The sequence below is a fragment of the Arvicanthis niloticus genome, chromosome 2 (genome assembly GCF_011762505.2).
Source record: "Arvicanthis niloticus isolate mArvNil1 chromosome 2, mArvNil1.pat.X, whole genome shotgun sequence".
NCBI lineage: Eukaryota > Metazoa > Chordata > Mammalia > Rodentia > Muridae > Arvicanthis > Arvicanthis niloticus.
This window is the reverse complement of record NC_047659.1, coordinates 98,657,351-98,683,118: the sequence shown is the minus strand read 5'-3', so window position 1 is coordinate 98,683,118 and position 25,768 is coordinate 98,657,351. Positions and strand designations below refer to the sequence as shown.

Here is a 25,768-nt window from a genome sequence, read left to right as displayed (position 1 = left end):
CGCTTTCTACCCAGTGTGATCGGAAGGAGAATAAGAGCAGAGTCCTGTTGGGGGAGGGAAGCCTACTCACAGTTTGTTCTCTGTGCTAAGCCTTGTGCTTGGCACTCTGCAAACTTTGTCTTCATCTTCACAGTAACACTGTGAGATGCTTGCTGATATGGATGAGAAAATCGAATGACACAAATGTTTTAGGGAAGCTGCTGAAATCTGAGATCTTTGAAAGGAGAGCCGGTGCTTAGCTGTAGTCTGCGGTAATGAGGCTAGAAGTTGCATGTAGATGAGCACAGATCTAGAAGAAAGCACACTGCACCTGACAGTTGTGGACTTGCTGTCTTCATGACAATCACTGTAAAAACTGCTCAGGGTCAACCTCCGTGGCTGACACAGAGTCACCCTAGCATCTTGGCCTGAGGAGCCCAGATTTGATGACTTGGTCACAAATCTCTAAAAGTCATTTGTCCCTGCTCACAATAGTCACACCTTCCTTCAGCTGTCTTTATGTGACCACTGTTCTCTAGGTAAACAATTAGCCTCACCACTCAAGAAACTGGATGATTTAGTAAAAAATATTGCCTAGTTCTGACAATAGAGAACTGACCTATACTTTATCTTTTTAAAATTTAGATGTATCCAGTTAAAACAGGCAGTAGATGAAAATAAAAACGCTCTTCAAAAATTAAACAAAGTAAGTATGACAAATCACCAAAATCTCCTTCCTTTTACACAAATACTTTAAGTGGGAATGAATTTCAGCTGCTAAGATCCTGGGTGTGCATCAGGGGCCATGTCCAGCATCAGGGCCCATGTCCAGCCACAGCCAGCTCTGGATTGCCGTGCTAATTTGCTTCTGTTGCTGTAAAATGCCATGACCAGAAGCAACTTTAAGGAGGAAAGTTATTTAGCTCACAGATTACAGTCATCACTGAGGGAAGCCAGGGCAGCTCAAGGCAAGAGCCTAGAGAAAAAAACTGAAGCAGAGACCAGAGAGTTGATGCTCACTGTCTGCTCTCAGGCTCACACCCAGCTGCCTTCCTTATACACAGGCCCACCTACATAGGACTGGGCCTCTGAAAGAATTAATAGTCAAGAAAATGTCCCACAGGCATGCCCTCAGGCCAATCTTAAGGAGGCAGTTCTTCAATGGAGCTTCTCTTCACCAAGTGTGTCAAGTGGACAGCAGAATCAGTCACCACCATTGTCCCATAGCTCTGTTATGGAGCTTTACTTGAAAGCAGAGCAGCTGGGATTTCAGATACTAAGACTCTTTTTGCTTTACATAGCACCACCGATTCAGGAAACCTGGGAACAATTAGTTTTTTTGTCTTTTCCCCTTTCTTTTACATTGAATTAGTTGTGTGTTTCAGTTTAGATTTAAAATGTGTGGGGAGAGGGGACCTGGTGAAGAGGTCTCTTGCTTCCACAGTAACTCTACTATCAATGACTTTGCAGAAGTGAGGTGAACAGGAATTTGCTCTTGACAGTCCTTCCCGGGACTTTTAAGCACGAGCCAGGGTCTCCGTGGTGGCCATGGCTAAAGCCCCACAGAGCATTTACAGTGGGAGCCTCCTGTTCTGAGTATTTGATCCTTCACCTGAGCGTCTGTCTAGCCTGGACCTCTCCAGTGACATTCAGCTCTTCTGTGTCAGAGGCAGGGCAGCTCCTTAGGAGAAGTAAAAACCTAATTGTTCCTCTTCCAAGAACAACAAAAGGTTGCTTTCAGGGGGAGAGAAATCTGTCTCACCAGTAAATGCTGGAATTTAGGAACAAGCCTGCCTTGTCTTTTGGGCTGCCTAATCTACTACCTAAACCTATCCCATACTGACTATAAAGAATCTGTGATGAATAATAAAGAAACAAGGAAAGCCAAAATTTTTCATTTGCTTTGAATTCCAAGTCAATGAACTATACACTCTTTCTTCTCCAAGGTAAATGTATTTTTACATTGATAATCAATGTTTCCTTACAATATTTATTGGAGTTTTTTGTTATTTATTTGTTGGTTTTGTTTGTTTGTTGAAGACAGGGTCTCACTCTGTAGCTCTGACTGTCCTGTATAGACCAGAGTGCCCTCAAACTCACAGTGATGATCTACCTGCTTCTGCCTCCTGAGTGTAGGGATTTAAAGTGTGCATCATAATACCTGGCTTCTTTTGGTTTTTTAAATATGTTTTATGGGTATGAATGTGTGCCTGTCTGGCTATATGTGCCCCTCATAACTGCAGTGCCCTTAGGGACCAGAAGAAGTCATTAGATTCCTTAGAACTGGAGTTACAGGCAGCTGTGAGCTGTCTTAGGCATGCCGAAAATCTAACCTGTGTCTTCTACTGGAGCAGTAAGCACTCTTAGTCACTGAGCCATCTCTCTGGCCCTGATATTATTATCCTTTTACACTAAATACATTTAGAGAATCTGGGGTCTATTTTCCAGTGAAACAGGTCCCTATTCTCCCATAGGCTGATGAAGCTGCACCTGTGGGGAACTATGAGCAGAGGAAGGAGGAGGAGCACAGTCTTTTGGAGAAGCTAGCCTGTCAGCTGCAGGAGCTTGCTGTGGGCATCAGCAGGAAAGACACTCTCAAGTAAGCTCCCTTCTTCCCTCAGGCCTGTGGTAGCACCTTTGAAACTTGCTTCAGAATAGAGACATACTGCAGTGTGAACAAGAATGTCAAGAACAGTACAGGTAATTCATGGGCATTTGTTGTGGATTTCAGAATGTGTTAGCTCCTGTGAGAGGTATAAAGAGGCATCAGAGTCTCCGCTCTCAGACTAGACTCCAGCTGGTCAATAGACTAGAGATCTGAAAAGCTAATAAACCAGAGTTAGAAAATACACAAGCTGCCTTTGAAGTGAATCACAAAGGAAGTGATTTGGGCTGTCCACTTACGCCATTTCCTCTTTCAAAGAACATAAATGTGGAAATATTGAAAGCAGAAACATGAGCTTTGTTTTGTTTTTTGCTAGAAAGAACATTAATAATAGTTTTTTTTCAAATTATAGAGCAAAACCCCTGTAGTTATGAGTAAATCCAGTCTGTGGAGAAAGAAAGATCAATTATTGGGACTCTTCAAATGTTGTTCTATTGTTTAGACATGGTCTTGCTGTGTAGCTCAGGCTGTTCTTGGATCTGGAGTCCTCTTCCCTCCGCAGCCTCAGGGCTGGAATTCTGGGTGTGTGCCTCCATGCCCAGCTTGGTCTTCATCCTTTTACTCTGAACTCTAGGTAGAATGTGGATGGATATACATGCAAACATTCTGGGACTTTTCTGATTTTTACAATTAAAAATGACAGAGTAGCCAGTGTTGTGTTTCTGTTCCCGTTAGAAACAACTGTAAGATAAGAGGATGCGGGGTATGGGTCTTGGAAGACATTGCACAAAGCTGGACTGACATCCTTCATACACTGGAGATATTCAAAGTGAGCCCTGGCTTTCACCTGTTCCCTAGAGGTGAAATAGACTCTAAGCAAGGAACCAGCCTTACTGGGCTGAGGTGCCAGAGATCACATTTTAGAGTTGCTAAGTTCACTGGGACAGAGTGAAAGGACTTGAAGAGAGGCAAGTATAGAAGTCTGGTGTGTGCTTGGGCTCCCTAGGGCATGATTTCGAAGATGGTGCAGAAGGCCTTTACTAAGAAGCTGAGAACACTGAGTTTGGTGGTGCATGTCTTTAATCTCAACACTTAGAAGGCAGAGACAGCTCTGAGAGTTTGAGGCTGGCGTGGTTTACATATTCTAGTGTGTAAATATTCCATCCCAGTATTCAGGATTATGTAGAGAAACCCTGAAGAGAAGAGAAGAAAGAAGAGGAGGAGGAGGAGAAGGAAGAGAAGAGGAAGCTGAGAGCTTAACAGATTATAAAGATGGAAAAATTTAGACTTAAGTCCTAGAGTAAAGAAACTTAACAAGAGCCAGGCAATAGGGGTGCACAGCATTCCAGAGGCAGGGGCAAGTGGACCTCGGAGTTTAAGGCCCAGCCTGGTCTACAGAGGGAGTTCCAGAACAGCCTGGGCTACTGCTGTGTAACACTATAAGAACACAATATAACCCCATGTATAAATATGCCCATCACAGTATCTAATAAAAATCACTAGACATGCCAAAACAAAAACAAAACTTCAGGGAGATCAAGGAGCACGATAAGCAGGCAGTGTACTGTCAGGAAAGGCAGCACAAGTCTGTAAGCAGGCAGTGTACTGTCAGGAAAGGCAGCACAGGTCTGTAAGTAGGCAGTGTACTGTCAGGAAAGGCAGCACAGGTCTGTAAGCAGGCAGTGTACTGTCAGGAAAGGCAGCACAGGTCTGTAAGCAGGCAGTATACTGTCAGGAAAGACAGCACAGGGTCTGAGTCAGACAGGCCAGCTGGCAAGGACTTCTGAATGCTGTGAACAATACAGTAAAGAAAATTCAGGGGCTAGAGAAATGGCTCAGTGGTTAAGAGCACTGGCTGCTTTCCCAGAGGATTTGGGTTCAATTCCCAGCACCACATGACAGCTGTCTGTGACTCCAGTTCCAGATGATCTGATGCCCTCACACAGATATACATGCAGTCAAAACACCAATGTACATAAAATAAAAATAAGTAAATCTTTAAAAAAAGAAAAGAAATTTCAACATGGAAGAAAAGATAGAGAAAGGGAAAGAGATGGCAAGGTTCATAGAGTTCTAGTGTAGAATGTGATCAGATGAGCCTTCTGCAGCTGAGCCACGTGCTGGGTAAGGTGATGTAACAGATGAGAACTTCACAAATCAGATGTAGTCTAGAGCTCTGGAAAGATAGGAGCACGCCTGATAACCAAAAGGGGAAGTGATGCCTAAACACTCAAATGGACCAAATGCAAGGATAAAACCAAATCTGTAAAACAGTCATTTTCAATATGCTGGCACATTACAGACACAATGTACATAATGGGTGAGATTATGGGGATGTTAAGTGGGAAACGAAATCTAGGGACAAAGCAAAAGTCTGGGATACAGTAGATGAAAATGTAAACACTGAGTGGATTCATAGCACACATCACACTGGAGGAAGGAATTTGTGACCCGAAGGCCTGGTTCAAAAGTTTAATCTTCTACATTAGAAGGAGAAAGGGAAGGAGGAGAAAAGGAAGAGGAAGAGAAAATAAAGAGAAGGATAAGGAAAAGATGGAGAGGGGAGGGGAGGAGGAGGAAGAGGGAGAGATGATAATAGTCTACTGTTCATACACACGCATGCACACACACACACATACATGCACACGCATACATACGCGCGCGTGCGCACGCGCGCGCGCACACACACACACACACACACACACATACACAGACATAGTATTGACAACCAAATATAAACAGAAAATCTTAAAAGCATCCAGGGAAGGGGGCTGTCATGTATAGACAGGTGACAGTTTGAAATATAGTTGTCACATTAGTAAAAGAATGCTAGTCAAAAGACAACTCTAACCTCTTGAATGGACTGAAAATACCCATCAACCCAGAATTCTGCATACAGAAGAAGCAAATTCCAGACACTAAAGAGAAAGGCAATTTCATACAGACAAAAGCTGAGCAAAGTTGTCATCCTGTCTGTATAATTTGTCTTTCCTTTTCAGACTGAAAAGAAATTTCCCCATATAGAAATCCAGTTTTCAAGGAGTGCAGAGCTGCTGGTTTAAAAGTAAATGTGAGCTGCGTGCAGTGGCCCACTCCTTTAACCCCAACAGGAATGAAGCAAAGGCAGACAAACTCTGTGAGCCTGGTCTACAAGAGTGAGTCTAGGCCGGGCGGTAATCCCAGCACTTAGGAGGCAGAGGCAGGCGGATTTCTGAGTTCGAGGCTAGCCTGGTCTACAGAGTGAGTTCCAGGACAGCCAGAGCTACACAGAGAAACCCTGTCTCGAAAAACCAAAAAAAAAAAAAAAAAGAGTGAGTCTAGGACAGCCAAAGCTAGAGTGAGACCCCCCTGTCTCAAACAAACAAATAAAAAATAAACAACAATAGCAAAAGCAAGACAAAAAGAAAATATGAAAAACTAAGCTTTTCTATTTTAGATGCCTTTCAAAGACATTTGATTGTATAAAACAAAATATGTATTTGGGTTACTTATGATATACAGTTGGTCCTATTGCTTTGATGAAACCCATAACCAAAAGCAGCTTGGGGAGGAAAGGTTTTATTTGTCTTACATATCCTAAGTCACAGTTCACCCAAGGAAGTCATGGCAGAAACTCTAGTCAGGTAGGAACCTAGAGGCAGGAACTGATGCAGAAGCCATGGAGGGGTACTGCCCACTGCCTTGTTCCCCTTAGTTTGCTTAGCCTGCCTTTTTATAGAACTCAGCACCACCAGCCCAGGGGTGACCCACACACAATGAACTGGGTCTTCCCTCATCAATCACTAATTAAGAAAATGCCCCCACAGACTGTTCTACAGCCCAATCTTACGGAGACAGTTTTCTCAATTAAGATATTCTCCTCCCAGATGACTCTAGCTTGTGTCAAGTTGACATAAAATTCTCAATCACAGTAGTTGTCGTCTTATTTGCAGTAATTATGTTTTATAAAGTTGCTATGGACACTGAATTAGAGATTACTAAGCAATTATACCTAGGGAAAATACAAGTTTAGAATTCTGTAAGCCCCTGGTCACAATGTTTTCAACAACAGGGTAATGCACAATATTGTTTGCATGTGTTTCTGTCTAAAGACATATAACACACACACACACACACACACACACACACACACACACACACACACGCGCACACACACACGCTGATTCATTAACATTAACCCAAAGCCAACAGAACCATAATTTACACATGAAAAGTCTTACCCAGCCCCTGTACTCTTTGTAAGGCAAACAGCTTTCTCACAGTTACAAGCACTTCATAGCACTCTAGTAACCCATTTTGGAGACATTTAAACAGCAAACATACCAACAATAACAACCAAACCCACAAAAAATGCAGAAGACATGTTGTTAAGTCAGCTGCTGCAAGGACATCTGTTTACTGTGGGAGAGCTAAAGGGAGAGAGAGTGCTGCCGTGGCCAGCCTGAGGGGAGCCAAGAGCCAAGCATTGACAATTGAGTCTCTGTTGCCTTGCAAATACCGACAGTGGACCACACAAGCACTGTGCATGCTCGTTCAATTTTAGCAAGCAGACAAATTCAGACATGAAAACTAAAACTAGTGAATTAGCCACGTGTGGTAAGAGCACAGCAGCAGCACAGAGGAGGTGAGTGCAATTCTACTATCATGAGATTCTTTTGTTTTTGCTGATAATGAAACATTATTAATTAAAGTAAAACTATAACAGATTATATTATAAATACATACACTAAGAAAACTATATAAACAATAAGGTGGAATGCTAAAAAATTACTCAGTAAACAATTTTTTAAAAGAAAGAAGAGAAACAACAAAAGTAGCACATGAGACAGAAGTGAAACTAAAGGTGACATACCTGTGACGTCATCACTGAGATACTTGTGTTAAACTAGAGGTGACATGCCTATCGTCACTGAGACAGTTGTGTTAAAGGTAAGTGGACTAGCATTTCACTTAAAAGAGAGTGATTGTCAGGTTGTCTTGGAGTTTGGGCTTGTTTGTTTTGTATTTTTTTTTATAGACCCAAATATGTATATTGCTTATAATAGTTATACACTATTGACAAATTATAGATAACTTCAAAGTAAAAGACTAAAAAATATATTATATTCACATACTAACAAAAGCCAAGTAAGGCAGTTACTTTAACCAGGCAAAGTAGATAACTCGGCCAGAAGTGTTTACTACGTAAGGGAGAACATTTTGTATTTATAGACGAGTGAGTTCAGTAGGGGAAATATAATCCCAACAACAGATTCAAATGTATAAAGCCAGAGTGGCCACTCCTGTGGGCCAGTAAATCAATCCATGGTACTCAGCAACCTTAACTAAGAACACTGGTGTCGCTTGTGTAGATCTCTGTGCACAAGGACACAATATGCTGCTTTTCAAGGGCAGTGCACCTATGACATCGATGGTTAATTAAATGAACTACAGAAACCACAAAATACTTGTCACTGTGCTTCTTAAAATTGAATCTGTGTCATGTATATCATTTGAAATTTTGGAATTACATTAAAATTCAATAATAAAAAATAGAAATCACCAATGTTTGCAAATTAAATCACAAACTTTTATATAACTCATGAGTCAAAGAAAATATTACAGTGGCAGTTAGAATATATTATGAATAAAAAATGAATATATCTTGTGAGTTACAGCCAAAGTGGTGATTAGAGGAAAGTACATAGATTTGAATGAGTAATTTGTAAAGAATATTAAGAATCAATTAGAGCTTCCGACTTAAGGAGCCAACGAAGAAAGGAAGGGACCAAAGAAAACTTAAGAAAGGGAACAAAGAACAGCGGAAACGAGAACAGCTAAGCAGTGGGTCAGATCAGCAGACAAAAGTCATGGTTTCTTTCCTTTTCTTTTGAGAAACAGTTACGGTTCTTTCTGAGTGTGGTGGCGTATGTCTCTAACCCCACACTTGGGAGGCTAAGGCCAGTCTGACCCAGGACCGGGTTATAGCTCAGTAGTAGAACATTTGCCTTCAGTTCCATTCCCAGCACTACAAACACACAGACCAGCTAACCTACCCAAGTTTATTCATGGAGGGATGGGCAGAAGCAGAATTGAAACCCATGCTCATGCAGTCTACACATGATAAGATGCTTGAGCAGTGTGTGCAGGGACCACTCCAGGGTTTGGATACAGTGTCCGAGAGCTGCCTCCTCCGCCCTCAGTGCCTCCCACCCCATGAGCTTAGCCTAAGGGTAGAGATTGTCAGCCATGATTTCTTCCTGCTTCCTTCCACTTCTAGCTCCAAAAGCAGAGCAGCTCTTGACTGTAGCTCTTGTCCATACAAGCTTTCTCTACTCACTCACTGAGCCAGGATGCGACTTCGGGAGATCCTCCTGATAGAATTGCCTTCCTCCCATGGGACTCCAGGCAGTCCTCCTGATAGAAGTGTTTTTCACAGAGTTGAGGCACACAGTGACAAGGAGGAAGATGACATGACTGAGGATGATGAAGATGAAGAAACTGAAGAAACAGGTGGAGAAGAAGAAGAGTCAGAAGGGGATGAGGAAGGAAAGCAAGAACAAGCCTCCCGGAAACAAGCAGAAACTGTCACATACATTGCTCTCGGGGACTTTGCTGCTCAGCAGGCTGGGGACCTGACGTTTAAGGTAAGGTGGAGTAAGGCTGCAGGATAGCCAGGGTAACTGCATGGCTGACAGTACAAAAGGCTATGTGTGCTTGTGTTACACAGTCCTGGGAATAATCCATCTTTAGAAAACTAATCATGACTTCTAAATGGAGGCTCTCTTATTTTTTTTTTAAATAGCTGCAGTTTTGGTAACTCTTAATAAGGGTAAATTTTGTAATTGTGATATGCATGAAATCACTTAACTTAAGAGAGTATGCAGCTTGTGGCAACAGGTGTGCTTCATGTCGTTAGAGACACTTCTTTAGACCCTGGCACTGGACTCATGCCTTTACTCCCAGAACTCAGGAGGCAGAGACAGACAGATGTAAGTTCAAAACAAGCTTGGTCTACATAGTGAGTTCCAAGCCAGCCAAGGTTACATGGTGAGACCTAGTCTCAAAAAAAAAAAAAAAAAAATCCCATCCAAAACACCCCCCTCAACAAAAAACCCTCAGGGTATTGCTTCTTCAGTGCTGGAGAGCAAACTACAGGCCTTATGATTGCTAGGCAACCACTTTCCCACCAAGTCAGCCTGGCCTGAGACTTGTGGTTCTTAAGGAAGTTTGTGACTTTCTGTCATCAACATGAGTGAAAATTTTAAAGAATATACTAATCTTAGTCCTTGTAGTTATCAATTTTCAAAATTAAATAACAAATGAATAATATATATAAGTGTATTATAAAACTTAAACATTTACATTTTAGTTCATAGGATTATTTTTCAGTTCTGAAGAATGCCATCAATATTAGACATACTGTGTACTCTAAGAAAGACTTTGTTTCTCAATATCATCAATGGTAGAACGTCTTCACTTGTTAAAGACTATATATATATATATATATATATATATATATATATATATATATATATATATAAAGACTATATATGTATATAAAGAATACATATATATTTGACATGTTCTCACAATCTATAGACCAGGCTGGCCTCAAACTCAAGAGATCCACCTGCTTCTACCTCCTCAGTACTAGAATTAAAGGTATGCACTACCATACCTAGATGGTAGATTATGTTTCTGTATGCATAAATGTCATTCAAAATGTTAATTGGAATATATTGGAAAAGCACTATTTTTGCTTCAGCATATAGTTTAATTTTAATTTCACAGAACTGATTTTCCTCAAGGATTCACATGGTACTTCCGAAAGATATTGTCCAAAGAAAGATGCAAAATTCAAAATGTCTTATATAATAATCCAAGTGTTAGCATAAGCATGGTACCTTAAAAATGATAGTTAAGGGGATGGAGAGATGGCTCAGCAGTTAAGAGCACTTGCTGCGTTTACAGAGGACCTGGGTTTGGTTATCAGCTCCCATACTGTGGTTCACAAACACCTGTAACTCCAGTTCCAGGGAATCCAAAGCCCTTTCTGACTTCCATGAGTACCAGGCATTCATGTGGTACATAAATATACATGCAGGCAAAGCACTCATACACACCAAAAAACAAAAACACAAAAGTGAAGAGGTGCTTCTCACTTGAGTATAGCTTCCTATGAAGCGGTTCATTTATAGTCACAAAGAGTCAGTAGTAGAGTGCTATGGATTCTTTTTCTTTTAGCTGGGATTAAATAAGATTTTACCTTTGTAAAAAGATATTTTTGAAGCATTTGTAATGCAATATTGTTCATAGTTTTATAGTTTTTGTTCAATTTTTAATTGTTTCCACTTAAGAAAGGGGACATTCTCCATATAATTGAGAAAAAGCCTGATGGTTGGTGGCTGGCTAAGGATGCTGAGGGAGCTGAAGGCCTCATTCCCAGGACCTACTTGGAGGTTAGTCCTGATCCTTTGTGCCTTTCCAACTAAAGTGTTGCCATTGTAATGGTAATGAGGCACGGAGCTGTGCTTCTTTCTGACTTGTTGGTAAGTGAATGGTTTGATTTTAAAGAGATAGTGGTAGGGGAACTTTACCCACCAGCCCCTAGGGTATGCTTGTGAGCCCTGGAACACTCCCGTCTTGAGGGTGCTTTGGGTTAGTGCTGTTTCTAGTACTGTCCACCTTAGTTTCTGAGTCAGGGTCTCTCATTGGGTTACCACATAGGCTACCAAGTCCCAGGGATCTGCCTGTCTCCACCTTCCCAGTGCCTGGTGTAGTCAGAAATTCTTTCAGAACAGAGATGGGGAGTTGGAGAACAGGAAGCCACTGCTGCAATGGCCCACACACCCATCTTTGGTTTTGATTTGTTTTACCAATTTGCCAACACACCTGAGAAAATTTGTTTACCAACACACCTGAGAGTGTTTTCTTATATGTTTGACAGTGTTAGCTGTGGTCATCAAAACCAATCTCATTATGGTTTTATTTGCATTTATTATACTCCTTGTTGGGGTCCAGAAGTCGCCTCACAAACCACAAGAACACCAATCTCAGTCAGACATGGCTAGTTTATTGAGCTTAGGTCCCAGGACTGATTGATCAGGGCTGCAGTCCAGACTTGGGGACTGAATTTCGATGCTGAGTCGATCCTATAGGGCTTTTAAGCCTGAGATCTAGAAACATCTGTGCCAAGTCACTCCATCATTCAGGACTTAGGGGTGGAACATCTCTTTAGGAACATGTCTTTGTTGTATACTTATCCTGTTCCTGTTGGTTGGGGTATCCAACTGTGGCAGGGGATCTGCCTTGTATAAAATTCATGCCTTAACTTGCCAACCACTATGTCAGTTACCCACATGTGTGTGTGTTCTGCCAAGTAGGGTGTCAGTTACAAGAGAGGTCTTGGGAATTTAAACTTTATTGGACCCCTACTCAAAATGGAAGTCTTATTCTAAATGGGTATAGCTGTCTCTCTTATGTTAGGGTCCCTCCCAGGGGCAGCTTACACAGGCAATACCATAAAAGCTCAGACACAGCTGCTGGGTACTTGCGTCAAAGCTTACTGTGGCTAACTATACAAAGCAGTTCTAACCGTCTTCTATTGTGATAGGTTTCCAAGAGCACAAATCATCCTAGTAACAGGATATGTAATCAACTCGGGCATGAGAAAGTTTCCTAGTAACAACAGAAACAACATAGGAGAAAATTTCCTTATAATATTAGTAATGGAACAAAATGGCAGGTTAGCCAAGTAACAGGCCTTAGCGTTCTACTTAGGCCCTAACACTCCTCATTTCCTATTTATATCATTCCTCATTGAATATAACACCTGTTAGAATATTAATAAAGATATTACCCTTCAGACATTTATGTTTGATATTTTTGTTGGCTTTCAGCTGTGTGTGTATTTTTGTTAGCTAAATGTATCAGTGTTGTGTTTCCACTTGTGACTTTTGGTTTTATATTTGGTATTGTTTCTAAAAAGGCCTTGCTTATTACAAGACTAATTTTTTCCAACACTTTTACTGATTCTTCTCTTAATTTTTAATTTAAATTCTATCTGACATAGACTGGTATGTAAGTTAAACTTGCCTTCCTCCTCCTTCTCTTCTTCCTCTTCATACTCGTCCTCCCCCTTCTCTTTTTACTCCTCTTTGTCCTCCTCCTCCTCCTCTCTTCCTCCCTTTCCTTCTCCTTCTGCTGCTTCTTCTTTCTTCAGTTTTTTTTTTTCTTTTTTCTTTTCTTGGACAGGATCTTGCTGTGGAGCCCAGGCCAGACTAAAATTCATGATACTCCTGACTCATGTTCCCAAATTGTGGAATTACCATGCCTGACTGTCATTTTTTTTAAATAATGAAATTACTAAACACATGTTACAAGCTTTACATACAAATATCCTCATCTGTGCTGAATGCTGATATTTTTGTTGTTTGATTTTGTATTGGCTGAACATCACTTTGTATATCCACAATTTCTCAGCCCTATAATAAAGAAGACAACCTGGAATCAAGCGAAGACAGCGAGGAGGGTGGTGAGGAGGATGGTGAGGAGGACGTGGAGGTGATGGATGAAACTGCAGATGGGGCCCAGGTGAAGCAGAGGTACGAGGTGTGAGAGGGCATCGGGTGGCTTAAACCTGTGTGTGCATGTTCAAGCATGTGTTAGTTGGTATATGCGCAGGTATGTGCATGTGTGCATGTGAGGGAAACCTTGAATAGTGTACCACAGGAGCTGTGCACCTTGTTTTTGATGTTGGGTCTCTCTTGGGCTTGGGACTGGCTAATCAGGCTAGGCTGGGTGGGCAGTGAGCCCTAAAACCTTGCTGTCTCCACCTCAACAGCTCTGAGATTAAAAATACACATCACCATGCCTAGCTTTTTATGTCGGCTCTAGGATTTTGAACTCAAGTCCTTACACTTGCGTGGCAAATATTTTACCAACTAAATCATCAGCAGCCTCAGAAACTTTTGGCTTCATTTTTACTATTATAAATAATTCAACCCTTTCTTGAAATGGAGACAAGTTTTGCTACTTTAATTTTGTAAATCTTTTAGGGCATTTAGTCCTAGCTTGGTTTAAAGAAGACAGTTTAGTTTTCAGAGCTGATTGGTGATTGCACACTTTTTGACTCCCAATTGAAATAGGTGCAACTGGTCCCTGCACTGACCTTGCTCCTTTGTCTTCCTAGAACTGATTCCCACTGGAGTGCTGTTCGAAAAGCTATCTCAGAGGTTGGTTCCCCTTGTCTTCAGTTTTATGTCTAATAATATTGACATATTTGACAAATGAGATACATTTGGTTTGTTACTTAGTAGTTCCGACTGAGTTCAGGGCAGAGTAGAGACTGGAGGGCAGGCAGCAGAGATCACAACAAGTGCAAGGTGTCTGGAGCATAAAGCACATCTTATGCTTTCGTGGGCCATGATGCAAATAGCATTCTCATTATGTCCTTTTGTATAAGCAATCAGAATCTCATCTGTGATATGATTTGAGAGCTTGGAATTATCCTGTGTTCCCACATGGATTTTCTATCATTTTGGAATATTAAAGTTGAGCTATTTAAAAAACATTTAAAAAGACATCAGAGTAAGAAATTACCCACAATTTTATCAATCAAAAATTATGTAACACTGAAACTTCTCCCAACCCCATAAATCATCCCCACTAGCAGTGTAGTGAGTAGCTTTCCTCACTCCTGAGTCCCCTCCTCAGTTACCTGGGTGTGCTGTGAGTGGGTGGGCAGTGCTTTTAAAGTGCCTATCAAGTGCAGTTGGCACCATATGTTCAGTGGCATGTGCTGTGGACCTTGACAGGAGTGGGGACACTTTGGCAGCTAATTTAGAACTCGGAGCTCCATTCTCTAGTCACTATGAAAAACCAGGGTTCATGATGAGTGCCACCCTCTAGGAATTTGGGTTTGCACCACAGTATTTCTTTTTTCTTTTTATTTTTTTCCTATTTTTTTTAAGATTTATTTACTTATTTTATGTATATGAGCACACTGTCACTCCCTTCAGACACACCAGAATAGTGCATCAGACCCCATTACAGATGGTTGTGAGCCACCATGTGGTTGCTGGGAATTGAACTCAGGACCTCTGGAAGATCAGTGAGTGCTCTTAACTGCTGAGCCGTCTCTCCAGCCCCCACTGCAATATTTCTTACTTCACAGTCTGTCTGGTTGGTTGGGGGTTGCAGTTGCAATAGTGTTGAAGTGTACTACAAAGGCAAGAGGAGGAACAGGAGCAACAAGTCTGTTTCATTTTCCTCTCTTCAGCAGATAAACACTGTTGATGTGTTAGCCACGATGGGAGCCATTCCTACAGGGTTCCGGCCTTCCACGCTCTCCCAGCTGCTGGATGAAGGTAGTGAATGACACAGGCTTTCAGTCTCTGTACTCTTGTAGTTCAGCAGTTAAGGCTGAATGCTAATTCTTCTACAGTTGTCTGAACAAGTTGAAGATACTAAATCTACCCCCTGCATGTGTACATGCGTGCGTGTATCAGAGGGGGAAGAGGGGGGAGGGAGGGGGGAGGGAAGGAGAGAGAGAGAGTAGACAGAGAGAGAGAGAGAGAGAGAGAGAGAGAGAGAGAGAGAGAGAGAGATTGATTGATTGATTCAGTGTGTACATATGTTGAGGCCAGAGGGAGTCTGCCTCAACTGTTCCCTACCATATTTTTTGAGGCAAGGTCCCCTACTCAATATGGCTAGGCTTAGTAGCCACAAGCCCCAAGGATCCCCTGCTTCTGTACCCCAGCACCAGGACCATAGGTGTGTGTCACTGCACTGCTCTTGGCTGTTTGCCTGGGTTCTGAAGGACCAAGCTGAGGTCCTCAAGCCCACATGGCAAGTGCTTAGCCGATCCTGCTCCTCAGCCCTGCTCCTCGCCTTCTTGAGAGCTCATCTCTTCCCCATCCTTCTTGCCTTCCTGTTGCAGTCAGGGAGGCCAGGCCGTGTGTGGTGCTCTGGCTCCCAGCTTCTTTCCTAGTTGCACAAACAGGACTTCTCATTCACTTGCCCTTTCCTGTATCTGTAGCAGACTTCTTCCAGCCTTCCTCCTTCTGGTACTTGCCCTATCAGTGTTACCAGGAGACCTAATCCTGTGGCTTTAAGGGCATAGCACTTGGCACAGAGCAAGGGCTCCAAAACTGTTTCTTGAATAAATAGTGCTCTCTATAATAAACACTCCATGTTTGTAGGCCTGTGATCCCAGTGTGTGGGAGGCAGAAACAAAAGGGCCAGAAGTTCAAGTCATCCTTAGCTATAGAGAGAGTTAGAGGACCCTGGTATTTAGAGGAGACATTGTCCAAATTAAAAAAAAAAAAAACAATTTAAAAAAAGTAAAACTAGATATATAATTTCCCCCTCAAATCTTAAAAAGTGATTACAGATTTCTTACATTTTACACAAGTATTTGAATACATCGTCATTATCACAGAGTATCTTTCTGTCTGAATCTTTAGAACTCTCTTAAAGCTGCCTTGAAGTGAGTTTTACTTTTTTATAAGGGGTGTGTGTGTGTGTGCAGGAGTCGTCCTGGAAGTCACTCTGTAGACCAGGCTGGCTTCAAACTCAGAGACCTGCCTGCCTCTGCCTCCTGAGTGCTGGGATTAAAGGTGTGTGCTAATATACCCAACTAAGGTGATCTTTATATCTCTAAGTTTTGTGCTTTGTTTTAATATACAGACATATATAGGTGCATCTGTCTCAGGAGCTGAGTTCTTAGTGAGTGCATGGCTTTCAGAAACTTTTTGCTGAGCTTGTCATGTAGCAGTATGGATTTAGGGTTTTGAATTTCAGGTCTTTTTTTGTAAGAAAATAAAAAGAACGTTGTTTCAGCAGGAATCCATTTTCGAGGAAGCTACTTCTTGAAGCCTGAGATCACGACATCACAGCTGGCCTTCAGAGACCTAATGTGGGATGCTAAGGCAGGCACGGTACGTGTGCTTCCTGTTGGTCATATGGAAGTGTGCAGCGTCTCCTGTGGCAAGTGTGTAAATAGCGTGCAAATTGACAAATACATTGCAGAGAACACACTCTATATTTCTGGAAGATATTTTATAATTTGAAACTTTGTGCCTCAACTTTATCTTCCTCTTTTCTGTTGTTTTTTCTCACTACAAAAGAAATAATCCTAACTTTATATATTAAACATTTTTTTTGGAGACAAAGTCTTTGTAACTCCAACTATCCTACCGTTTTTTAAAAAAATAGTTATTTGTTTTATATATGAGTACACTATAGCTATCTTCAGACACACCACACCCTGGAATTCATAGGCAACTATTCCCAACAGGCCTCCCTCACCCCAGCAGTTGTTTAGTTTTATAGCTTCAGAGAGAGGTGGTCACACTTGAGGTTTTTAGTGATGTGATAAAACACCATGAACAAAAGCAGCTTGGGGAGGAGGAGACTTATTTCTTCTTACCACTCTCAAGACCTACTGGGTCACTTAGGGAACTTAGGGCATGAACCTGGACACTAATGCCTTGTCCTGAAGCTACACTGTGGTACCTGGTCACGCCCACACACATCTCAACAAAACGACTCAGAGATGTGGTTTAACCTGCGGTGAGTCCTGTGTGGCCTTTCCACTGCAGTTTATAAGTAACTAAGGAAAAAATTGCAACTTTCAAATGTAGCTCTATGAAAATTTACCTCAAATGACCGATTTTTGTTTTAAGTGAACTTCACCAAAACTATGTTATGCATATATGCTTGTGTAAAATTCTTGGGTTTTGTTTTTTAGTCTATAAGTCTTTTTTTTTTTTTTTTTTTTTTTGCTTGGTTGGTTGTTATATTTTTTTCCTAAAGAATTGTGTATTTATTTTATGTATATGAATACACTGTAGCTGTCATTAGACACACCAGAAGAGGGCATCAGATCCCATTACAAATGGTTGTGAACCACTATGTGGTTGCTGGAAATTGACTCTGCACCTCTGGAAGAGCAGTCAGTGCTCTTAACTGCTAAGGCATCTCTCCAGCATCCTGTTTGCCTGGGTTTTTTGGGGGGTTTCTTTTTGTTTTTTTTTTCGAGACAGGGTTTCTCTGTGTATTCCTGGCTGTCCTGGAACTCACTCTGTAGACCAGGCTGGCCTTGAACTCAGAAATCCACCTGCCTCTGCCTCCCAAGTGCTGGGATTAAAGGCGTGAGCCACCACCACCCGGCTGGGTTTTTTGTTTTGTTTTTGTTTTAAAAACAGGGTCTCATGTAGCCCAGGCTGACCCTGAACTTCTAGTCCTTCTGCCTTCACCTCCTAAGTGCTAAGATTTCCAGAGTGAATTGCTACACCTAGCTGTACGTTTGTTTGCCTAAGCTGTATTTGTGTTAAAAAAAAAAAAAGGTTTAGAAATGGATTGTTTTAAATAATAAATAAAATAAATTTTGTGCTTAATTTTCCTTTCAGATCATGTCAAGACCTAGTCGTGTTTCATCGATTCTGACTCTATGGAGCTGTAAAATGATTCCTCTCCCAGGAACAAGCATCCAGGTCCTCAGCAGACACATCCGCCTCTGCCTGTTTGATGGCAGCAAGGTAGGAGCTAAATCCATGAGAACTGAGTCAAGGTGCCCTGGGTATGATCCCCCTCCCCCTCCCTCCACACATATCCATTATGTACCCACACCACACATGTATAGGAATATAATAGGTGGTGCACCCCACACTGTTTCTGACTAAGTAGGTCTAACTCCTGGTTCTTTGAGTGGTGAGTATGATATTGTTACATCACAGATAAGTATCCAAGGTTCCAAAGCTTATATCCTGCTGCTATTCTCAGTCTGGGACCCAACTAGAGCACCACATCTTTGACAAATATATACATCAGTGTAACCACCACCTTAACTAAGAAAGCAAAGTACTGCATAGCTATACAAAGCTTCCCACTCTACTCCTCCCTGATTCGAGAGACTGCTTTTCACCATTACCAAACAAAAGTCTAAAGAAATGATTTTTTTAAACAAACATATCTTTTATAAAAAGATTCTTAGTGCCTGGACAGACATTTGTAGCTTTAACTCAAATACTGGAAAGAATAAAGTCTCAAAGTCAGTTGTCCAAGCTACCAACTTTAAAAAAATGGGCGTAGAAAAGTGAGATAAGCCTGAAAGAATCAAGAAGACAAAATTATAGAAATTAATAAAATAGGAGAAAAGATAAACAGAAAACATTAAAAAGTGGTTTTGTTTTTGTTTTAAGAATCAAATTGAAAGATACATGGTAAAACTTATGAAGAAGCTGATTTTTGGTTTGGTTTGGGTTCGGATTTTCTGGTTTTTTTCTGTTTCTTTGTTTGTTTATTTATTTGTTTGTGTCCTTTGAGGCAAGGTTTTTCTGTGTAGCCTTGGCTGTCCTGGACTTTCTTTGTACACCAGGCTGGCCTGGAACTCACAGAGATCTGTTTGCCTCTACCTCCCAGGTGCTGGGATTAAAGGTATGCACTTCATGCCCAGCCGAAGAAATTGTTTTTAGAGAGAAAACAAAACAAATTACCAATATCTGAATAGAAATTAAGACATTAACACAGATCCTTCAGACATTAGCAGGGGCAGTGGTGGTACATGCCTTTAATCCCAGCACTTGGGAGGCAGAGGCAGGCGATTTCTGAGTTCGAGGCCAGCCTGGTCTACAGAGTGAGTTCCAGGACAGCCAGGACTACACAGAGAAACCCTGTCTCGAAAAAACAAAAACAGACATTAGCAGGCAATATGGGATCTCACAGTCAATTCTATGCCAGCAGATTTTGCAATACTGATAAAGTGTTTCTTGGAAAACTATAATTTAATGAAACTAAAGTAAAAATGGTAATGTCTATGAAAGGAATAAATCCTAATAAGATATCTTTCTCTAGGGAACACTCTAGGCCTGCACAGCTTCACTAATAACTTACAGCTTAAAAAGTTTTAGAACCAATTTCATATGAACTTCTTGTACATGAAGAAAAGAAAAGATATGAAGAAAATGCATCATCTCATGAAGCCAGGAAAAACATGATGCCAAAGTGTTACATAAAAAGAAAAAAAGTATATGACCAGTATCCTTCGTGGCTATAGAAATTGAAATTCTAATCCAGTACTCAGACTGGGCCTAGGTGGGTAGAACAGACACCATTGTACAGCCAGGGGACTTTCTTCTAAGAATTCAGATGTGTACAGTTGTGCAGCTAACATTTAACACTCGACAAGCAATCATTGTAATCTATCATGTTGACAGCACAAAGAAAAATGACCAGATGAACATAGAAACATGCATGAAACAACACGCAGGGAAGCTCAGTGCTCCATCACCAGACTTAATAGGAAAATACCCACCATCTTCCTCCTTAAGATCAGGAACAATCAGAGATCTGAGAAGGAAAGGGGGACAGAAGATGAGTCAAGTAGGCCATAAACAACAATCATAGCCATTAACTCATGAAACTGGATTGTAGCAGATTTTCTGGTATAGGTGTATCTAGTAGGAATTCGTGATCTCATGCTGTTTACTTGAATTCTCCACAATAACTCTAAGACTGTCACAAATAAGAAGCACTGCTGTCAGAACTAAGTAAGGACTTGTCACTTGTAGAGACAGCCTCCCCACACAGCCCAGTTCTCAGAAGTTCACCAAAGGCTGCAGAGCCCAAGGAAGCAGGGATGCTGGAAAGGAGCTTGGGGCTTTCAGCTAGATGCTACATTTTTACTGATTTTCTCTTGTGAGTAGAGATGGAGCTCAGGGCCTCACATGTGCTAAGCATACACTCTGCACTGGACTCCCCACCTTGGTTTTTTTCCCTTCTAATCTTTTGTTCTTCCATTTTCTTTGTCCTGTATACATACCTTACACACACACACACACACACACACAGCCATTCTTGGTGGCTTGGAACTCAGAGGTGCAATATTTCATAGGCCCCTACATGTGATTTCAAATGAAAAAAAAATCTCATTTCAGGTCCTGAGTAATATTCATACAGTCCGAGCTGTGTGGCAGCCTAAAAAGCCAAAAACATGGACCTTTTCTCCTCAGGTAAGGCACCTGCTGAGGGAGCACCTTCATCTGTGAAGTGTGAGGTGGATCCAAGGCTTCCAGAGTGTGCTGCATGGGACATTCAGTGTATAGGGCCAAATGGAAATCTTTATAGCCTTTATTATTCTTGGCAAGAGTCCCTCAGGCCCCTGACTCACTGAAGCTGTGACCACGGCCTCAGTCTATTTCAATTTTAGGAAATGTCCTTTCATGGAACAGAAAGCAAGAAGTAAGATTAGGATTGATCTGTTTTTTCAAAGTGAAATCTTCCAGCTGTGCTGATGGCACTCGGGTATTTCCCTCATATAGAAATCAAAGGCAGTGCCTCAGGGACTGGTGTGTTACACCTAGATCCCGTTGAGGCTGTGGGGAGGTTAGGGCTTCGAGCCCCTGAGTCAGTTTCACACAGATGCTAGTGAGTCAAGGGAGTCTTCATGTTCTTTTGACAGTATTGTTTGTGGTTTGCTTTTTCCTACCTCCAAGGACTCATGGCTTCAGTGTTTACCTCCCTCCCACAGCCAATTCCTTTGTTCCACCGCACCCTAGAAGCCCTTCGGTTCCCTTCCTCCTACTGCATCAGGTCTTAGCACAAGACAGGTCAGAGAGAGGGCACAGGCTCTGCTGGAGGCTCAGCCACCTCACTTGAGGTGACTGACTTGTGTCCTCATTGCTCTGTGGCACAGCTCCTCAAAGCCTTTTGTTCCCTCACACCTGCCTCTAGGGAGCACTGCTTGTCCTTTGCCTGAGACCTTCACGGTTTGCTCCCTCATCTCTGGCAATATGCAGTGTTAAAAGTAGGATTTTCTGTTTTCTCAGGATGTGAGGATGAGCTACTGGGAAGAATAAATATGAGTGCTTTTCTTGAATAAAGCTGAGCACATCACATGCTCTAGTTATATGGGAGTTTTCATGTGCATGGACATCTGTCACCAGCGACAATATCCACTGCTGATGGACCCTGGCCTTGGACAGGCCCCATGCACTGTGGTCTTCAGTCCTTTAGACATAGTTAGTGTAATATAGTATACAGGATGTGTTTTGTCACAGCTCTGGGGACTGACAGTTTTTGTTTCTTTGCCTGTTCTAAACAAACAAACAAACAAACAAACAAATCAGGAAAGTTGGAGGTAATTTCTCTGTCAGCAGAAAAGCTAAATGTTTCTGCTTCCAATCATTCACATGTGAATCTGGTCCATCTACTTTCAAGAATGGTTTGTTTGTTGCTTATTTGTTTACATTAATCTATTTTAGCATATCATATGCTAAAATACAACATGTGAAAGAAGGGCAGAGGGTAGCTTGTAGGAATCAGTACTTTCCTGAACTTTGTGGGTCCATCCAGGGATCAAACTCAAGTCTTCAGGCCTGGCTGCAACCCCTTTGTTCACTGAGCCATCTCTGTGTGCCCCACTCTTCCTCTCTCCCTCTATTATATCATGAGCCCTTTACTGATGAGAGGGCTGCAAGCCCAGCCCACTCTTCATTTCTGTCAGTAACTTTGGCTTCCTTATCTTTCTAGGTCACTGGCATCTTGCCATGCTTGCTCGATGGTGACTGTTTTATCAGGTCCAATTCTTCAACTCCAGACCTTGGGATATTGTTTGAACTTGGAATTTCTTACATTCGCAATGTATGTCAAAATTGAAAGACAAACTGTCTAATGCATCAAAAGGGAACAGTTAGATCTCTATCTGATTTACAAGCAAAGTGATAGAAGCTGTGTTAGCTACATTTGTGTTGTTCTGGTAAAACGCCCTGACAAAAGTGGCTCTGGGAAGAGTTTATTGTAGCTCACAGTTCCAGGGATCAGTCCACCGTGGCAGGGAAACGTGCCAGGCAGCAGAGGGAGGCCTAGGCTCAGTGCAACAGCGGTCAAGAGGGAGGCAGACAGTGAACAAGTGGGACTGGACTGTAACCTCAAGGCCACCCCCAGTGACTCACTTCCTCCAGCAGGGTCCACCCCTAATGGTTCTGCAGCCAAAATCCCAAATAGTATACAAGCAAGAGACCAAGTATTCAAACACACATAGCTTTAGGGGAAATTCACACTTAACAAGAAAGGATTTCTGTGTATCACATTGAACTGTGAAGGAACCAGATTGATACTGACTCTCATTTTATTTTATTTTTGGAATCATAATAGACATTTTTTTTATTTTATATTTTATTTACATTTAAGATGCCATCCCCTTTCCACATTTCCCCTCCCTAGAACACCCCTGTCCCATGCCCCCCCTTTCCTTTTTGCTTTTATACGATTTTTTTAAAAATGTTAATCAAAGGATTTATAAGTTTGGTAGTGCTCAATCAGAAGCGTAACCCAATACCCAACCTAGATATAAAAACTATCTTTGACTGGTGGAGACATGTGAACATCTGCCTCCACGCCCCCTCTCTCTTTCTCTCTCTCATCACCTAGCTTCTCCTCTTCTTCATCTTCTCTCCTTGTTCCATCTCTTCCTCTCAGTACTCCTTCCCACTTAGCTCCTCCTACATATCACTCTTCCTGTTAAAGTAGAACTTTTTTCTCAAAATACAATTAGAGCATACTTGTTTCTAATTGTACCAGTGAGGTACAAGATAGTCCTAATACCCAGTCCATCATTCTGTTGACTAACCAGAACCTCTGTCATCTCTTCTAACTAAAACACTTACTTTTGATCCTGGCTTTTTGGCTTTAGAATGAATGTCAGCTGAAAACCATCTACTCAGATCTTTTCTCTCAAAGTAAATAGCCAGGATTGGTTATGAGACTATAGGTCTTCAACCCCATCAGAAATCCAGAATGACTGAGTTAACTGAAGTTATGGGAAGCACTAAGCATAGCTTCTAAAACTTAGCCAATTTATAGAGACCGCTGAACACCTGAAAAGCCCCTATACTACCGAACGTTGGAGCATCAAATCTTCAGCCTTCTGGCCCAGAATCATCTGACAGACCTTAGTGATGCAGGATTATTAAGGGCTGATTACTCTGTCTAGGCAGATATAATCAGTCGACTATTCTGCAAGTGTGTCCTTTTCTGGACAGTAATTTGTAGATGGAGAGAGGCAATTCTTGCCTAGTGGCTGTCACCACACAACTGGAGTATCTCCAAGGATGCTCAATTTCTTCTTAGAATCCACGACAGGAAGCTGTCAGGAGCAGACAGGTCTCTAATCAAAATGAACATTAATATATAAATATTTGTAGCGTCAGTTCTATGGACTTCTGATGTTTTGAAAACCAACTATCCATGTAAGGTAACCTGGACTGTTGTCTGTTCACTCCTCTCAGCTATTTCTAAATAAAATATGGAAAACACCCTAACAATAAACTCAAAACCATGAATTTGCTATAGTCCCTTAACTCATAGGTTAACCGTCCCAAATCAGTTAAAAAAGTTAAAAAAGGGCTGGGTCTAGGCCTTGTATTCCTAAATGTATTCCTTCCTGGGTCTAGGCCTTGTATTCCTATACGGGCACAGTGCCCATGAGAGTATCAATATTCACCTCACTTTTATATTAATAAGAGGCTCATACCAATGAAAACCTTAAATTTGAAATCAAAGTAAATTTTGTACCATTTAAGAAATTATAACTTCATCTTGATAATAATTATACAGATTTCTACCAATAGGTTATGGCTATGCAATAAGTCCTAGCTAATCCCTCCTGTTCCAACAAAACCACTACTTTTCCCTAGAAAGACAGACCATTATTAACCACATTAGTCCTCAAGCTCAGGGAATAGGGGCGCTGACTCTTCTTTAACTTCTTCAAGCTGATTAAGGGCGTTGAGATTTTAGAAGAGGGGTGGGGGGAAGAGTAAGTTGATAAGCCTCTGATGCTGTGTCTTCACTGAATCCAGATGGAATTCCAGGACATCGGAGGTTTGGGCAGGTCTGCTCAGTATGCTTGATGAGTAGATACACCAAGGCTGTGTATTCTGCAATATACAATTCTCAGAACAAGTTTTAGTATCAAGAAAAAAAAAAAAAATTCTCACCCCCAGGGGGCTGACATTTTTTTTTTTAAGATGTTGGTTCTGACGACTTTTTTTTTTCCGCTTGTTAAAATTGGTTGTAGTATTTACGTTTTGGATTTTATCCCCTTACCCTACTTCCTCCCACCACCCAGAAACCTCCTATCCCATCCCCCTCCTCATGCTTCTATGAGGCAGTGACCGAACCTACCCCCCCCTGTCACTATCCCCTCCCCACCCTCACATCCCCCCCCCACTGTGTGTTCATTTTTTTGTTTATGGGACCAAGAAACTCCTCTCCCACCTATGTCCAACAAGGCCATCCTCCCCTACATATACCTCTGGAGTCTTGGGTCCCTCCCTATGTGTTCCCAGGCTGGTGGGTTCTAAACTGGGGGACTCTGGTTGTTTGGTATTGTTGCTTTCCACCTGGGGTCACTAACCCTTTCTGCTCCTTCAGTCCTCTCACTAAGTTCTCCATTGGGAAACCCCTGCTCATATCAGTGGTTAACTGTGAGCATCGTCCTCTGAGTGTGTTAGTCTTTGGCAGACCTCTAAGGAGACAGCTATATCATGTTCCTCACATTATGCACTTCCAGCCATCCACAACAGTGTTTAGCCTAGGTGGCTGTACATGGGGTGAATACCCAGGTGGAATGGTCTCCTGATGGCCCCTCCTTCAGTTTCTGTTCCATGTTTTGTTTCCCTATTTGCTCCCTTGAGCATTTTTGTTTCTCGTTCTAAGTAGAACTGAGGCATCCCCTCTTGGTCTTCCTTCTTCATGAGCTTCATGTGGTCTGTGGGTTGAGTCTTCGCTAATCCAAGCTTTCGGGCTAACATCCGTGGAGATATGTTTGTGTAACTATCTTCTTTTGAGGTTTTTGGAAGATTACTTTCTTGCTTTTTCTAGGTTGTAGTTTCCCTCCTTGTGTTGGAGTTTTCCACCAATTATTCTTTGAAGTGCTGGATTTGTGTTGAGATACTGTATAAATTTGGATTTGTCATGGAATATTTTGGTTTCTCCATCAATAATGGTTGAGAGTTTTGCTGGGTATAGTAGTCTGGGCTGGCATTTGTGTTCTCTTAGGGTCTGTATGATATCGGTCCAGGATCTTCTGGCTTTTATGGTCTCTGGTGAGAAGTCTGGTGTAATTCTTCTAGGTATGCCTTTATATGTTACTTTGCCTTTTTCCCTTACTGCTTTTAGTATTTTTTCTTTGTTTTG

General features: G+C 41.7%; 1 protein-coding gene across 6 annotated transcripts in view; it reads left to right on the top strand.

The window, feature by feature from the left end:
- Nphp1 (nephrocystin 1) overlaps positions 1–25,768 on the top strand; it is a 48,481-nt gene that overhangs the window by 4,843 nt on the left and 17,870 nt on the right. For 2 of the 6 annotated variants that reach the window (XM_034496304.2, XM_076929719.1), the window contains exons 3-13: positions 625–685; positions 2,454–2,578; positions 9,003–9,210; positions 10,924–11,025; positions 13,049–13,170; positions 13,758–13,800; positions 14,847–14,934; positions 16,412–16,506; positions 17,980–18,108; positions 20,506–20,580; positions 22,100–22,210. In XM_034496304.2, the coding sequence (XP_034352195.1) occupies positions 625–685; positions 2,454–2,578; positions 9,003–9,210; positions 10,924–11,025; positions 13,049–13,170; positions 13,758–13,800; positions 14,847–14,934; positions 16,412–16,506; positions 17,980–18,108; positions 20,506–20,580; positions 22,100–22,210 (1,159 nt within the window). Of the gene's footprint in view, positions 1–624; positions 686–2,453; positions 2,579–9,002; positions 9,211–10,923; positions 11,026–13,048; positions 13,171–13,757; positions 13,801–14,846; positions 14,935–16,408; positions 16,507–17,979; positions 18,109–20,505; positions 20,581–22,099; positions 22,211–25,768 lie in introns of all 6 variants that reach the window. The other 4 variants (XM_034496303.2, XM_034496307.2, XM_034496306.2 and 1 more) reach the window with 3 other exon arrangements.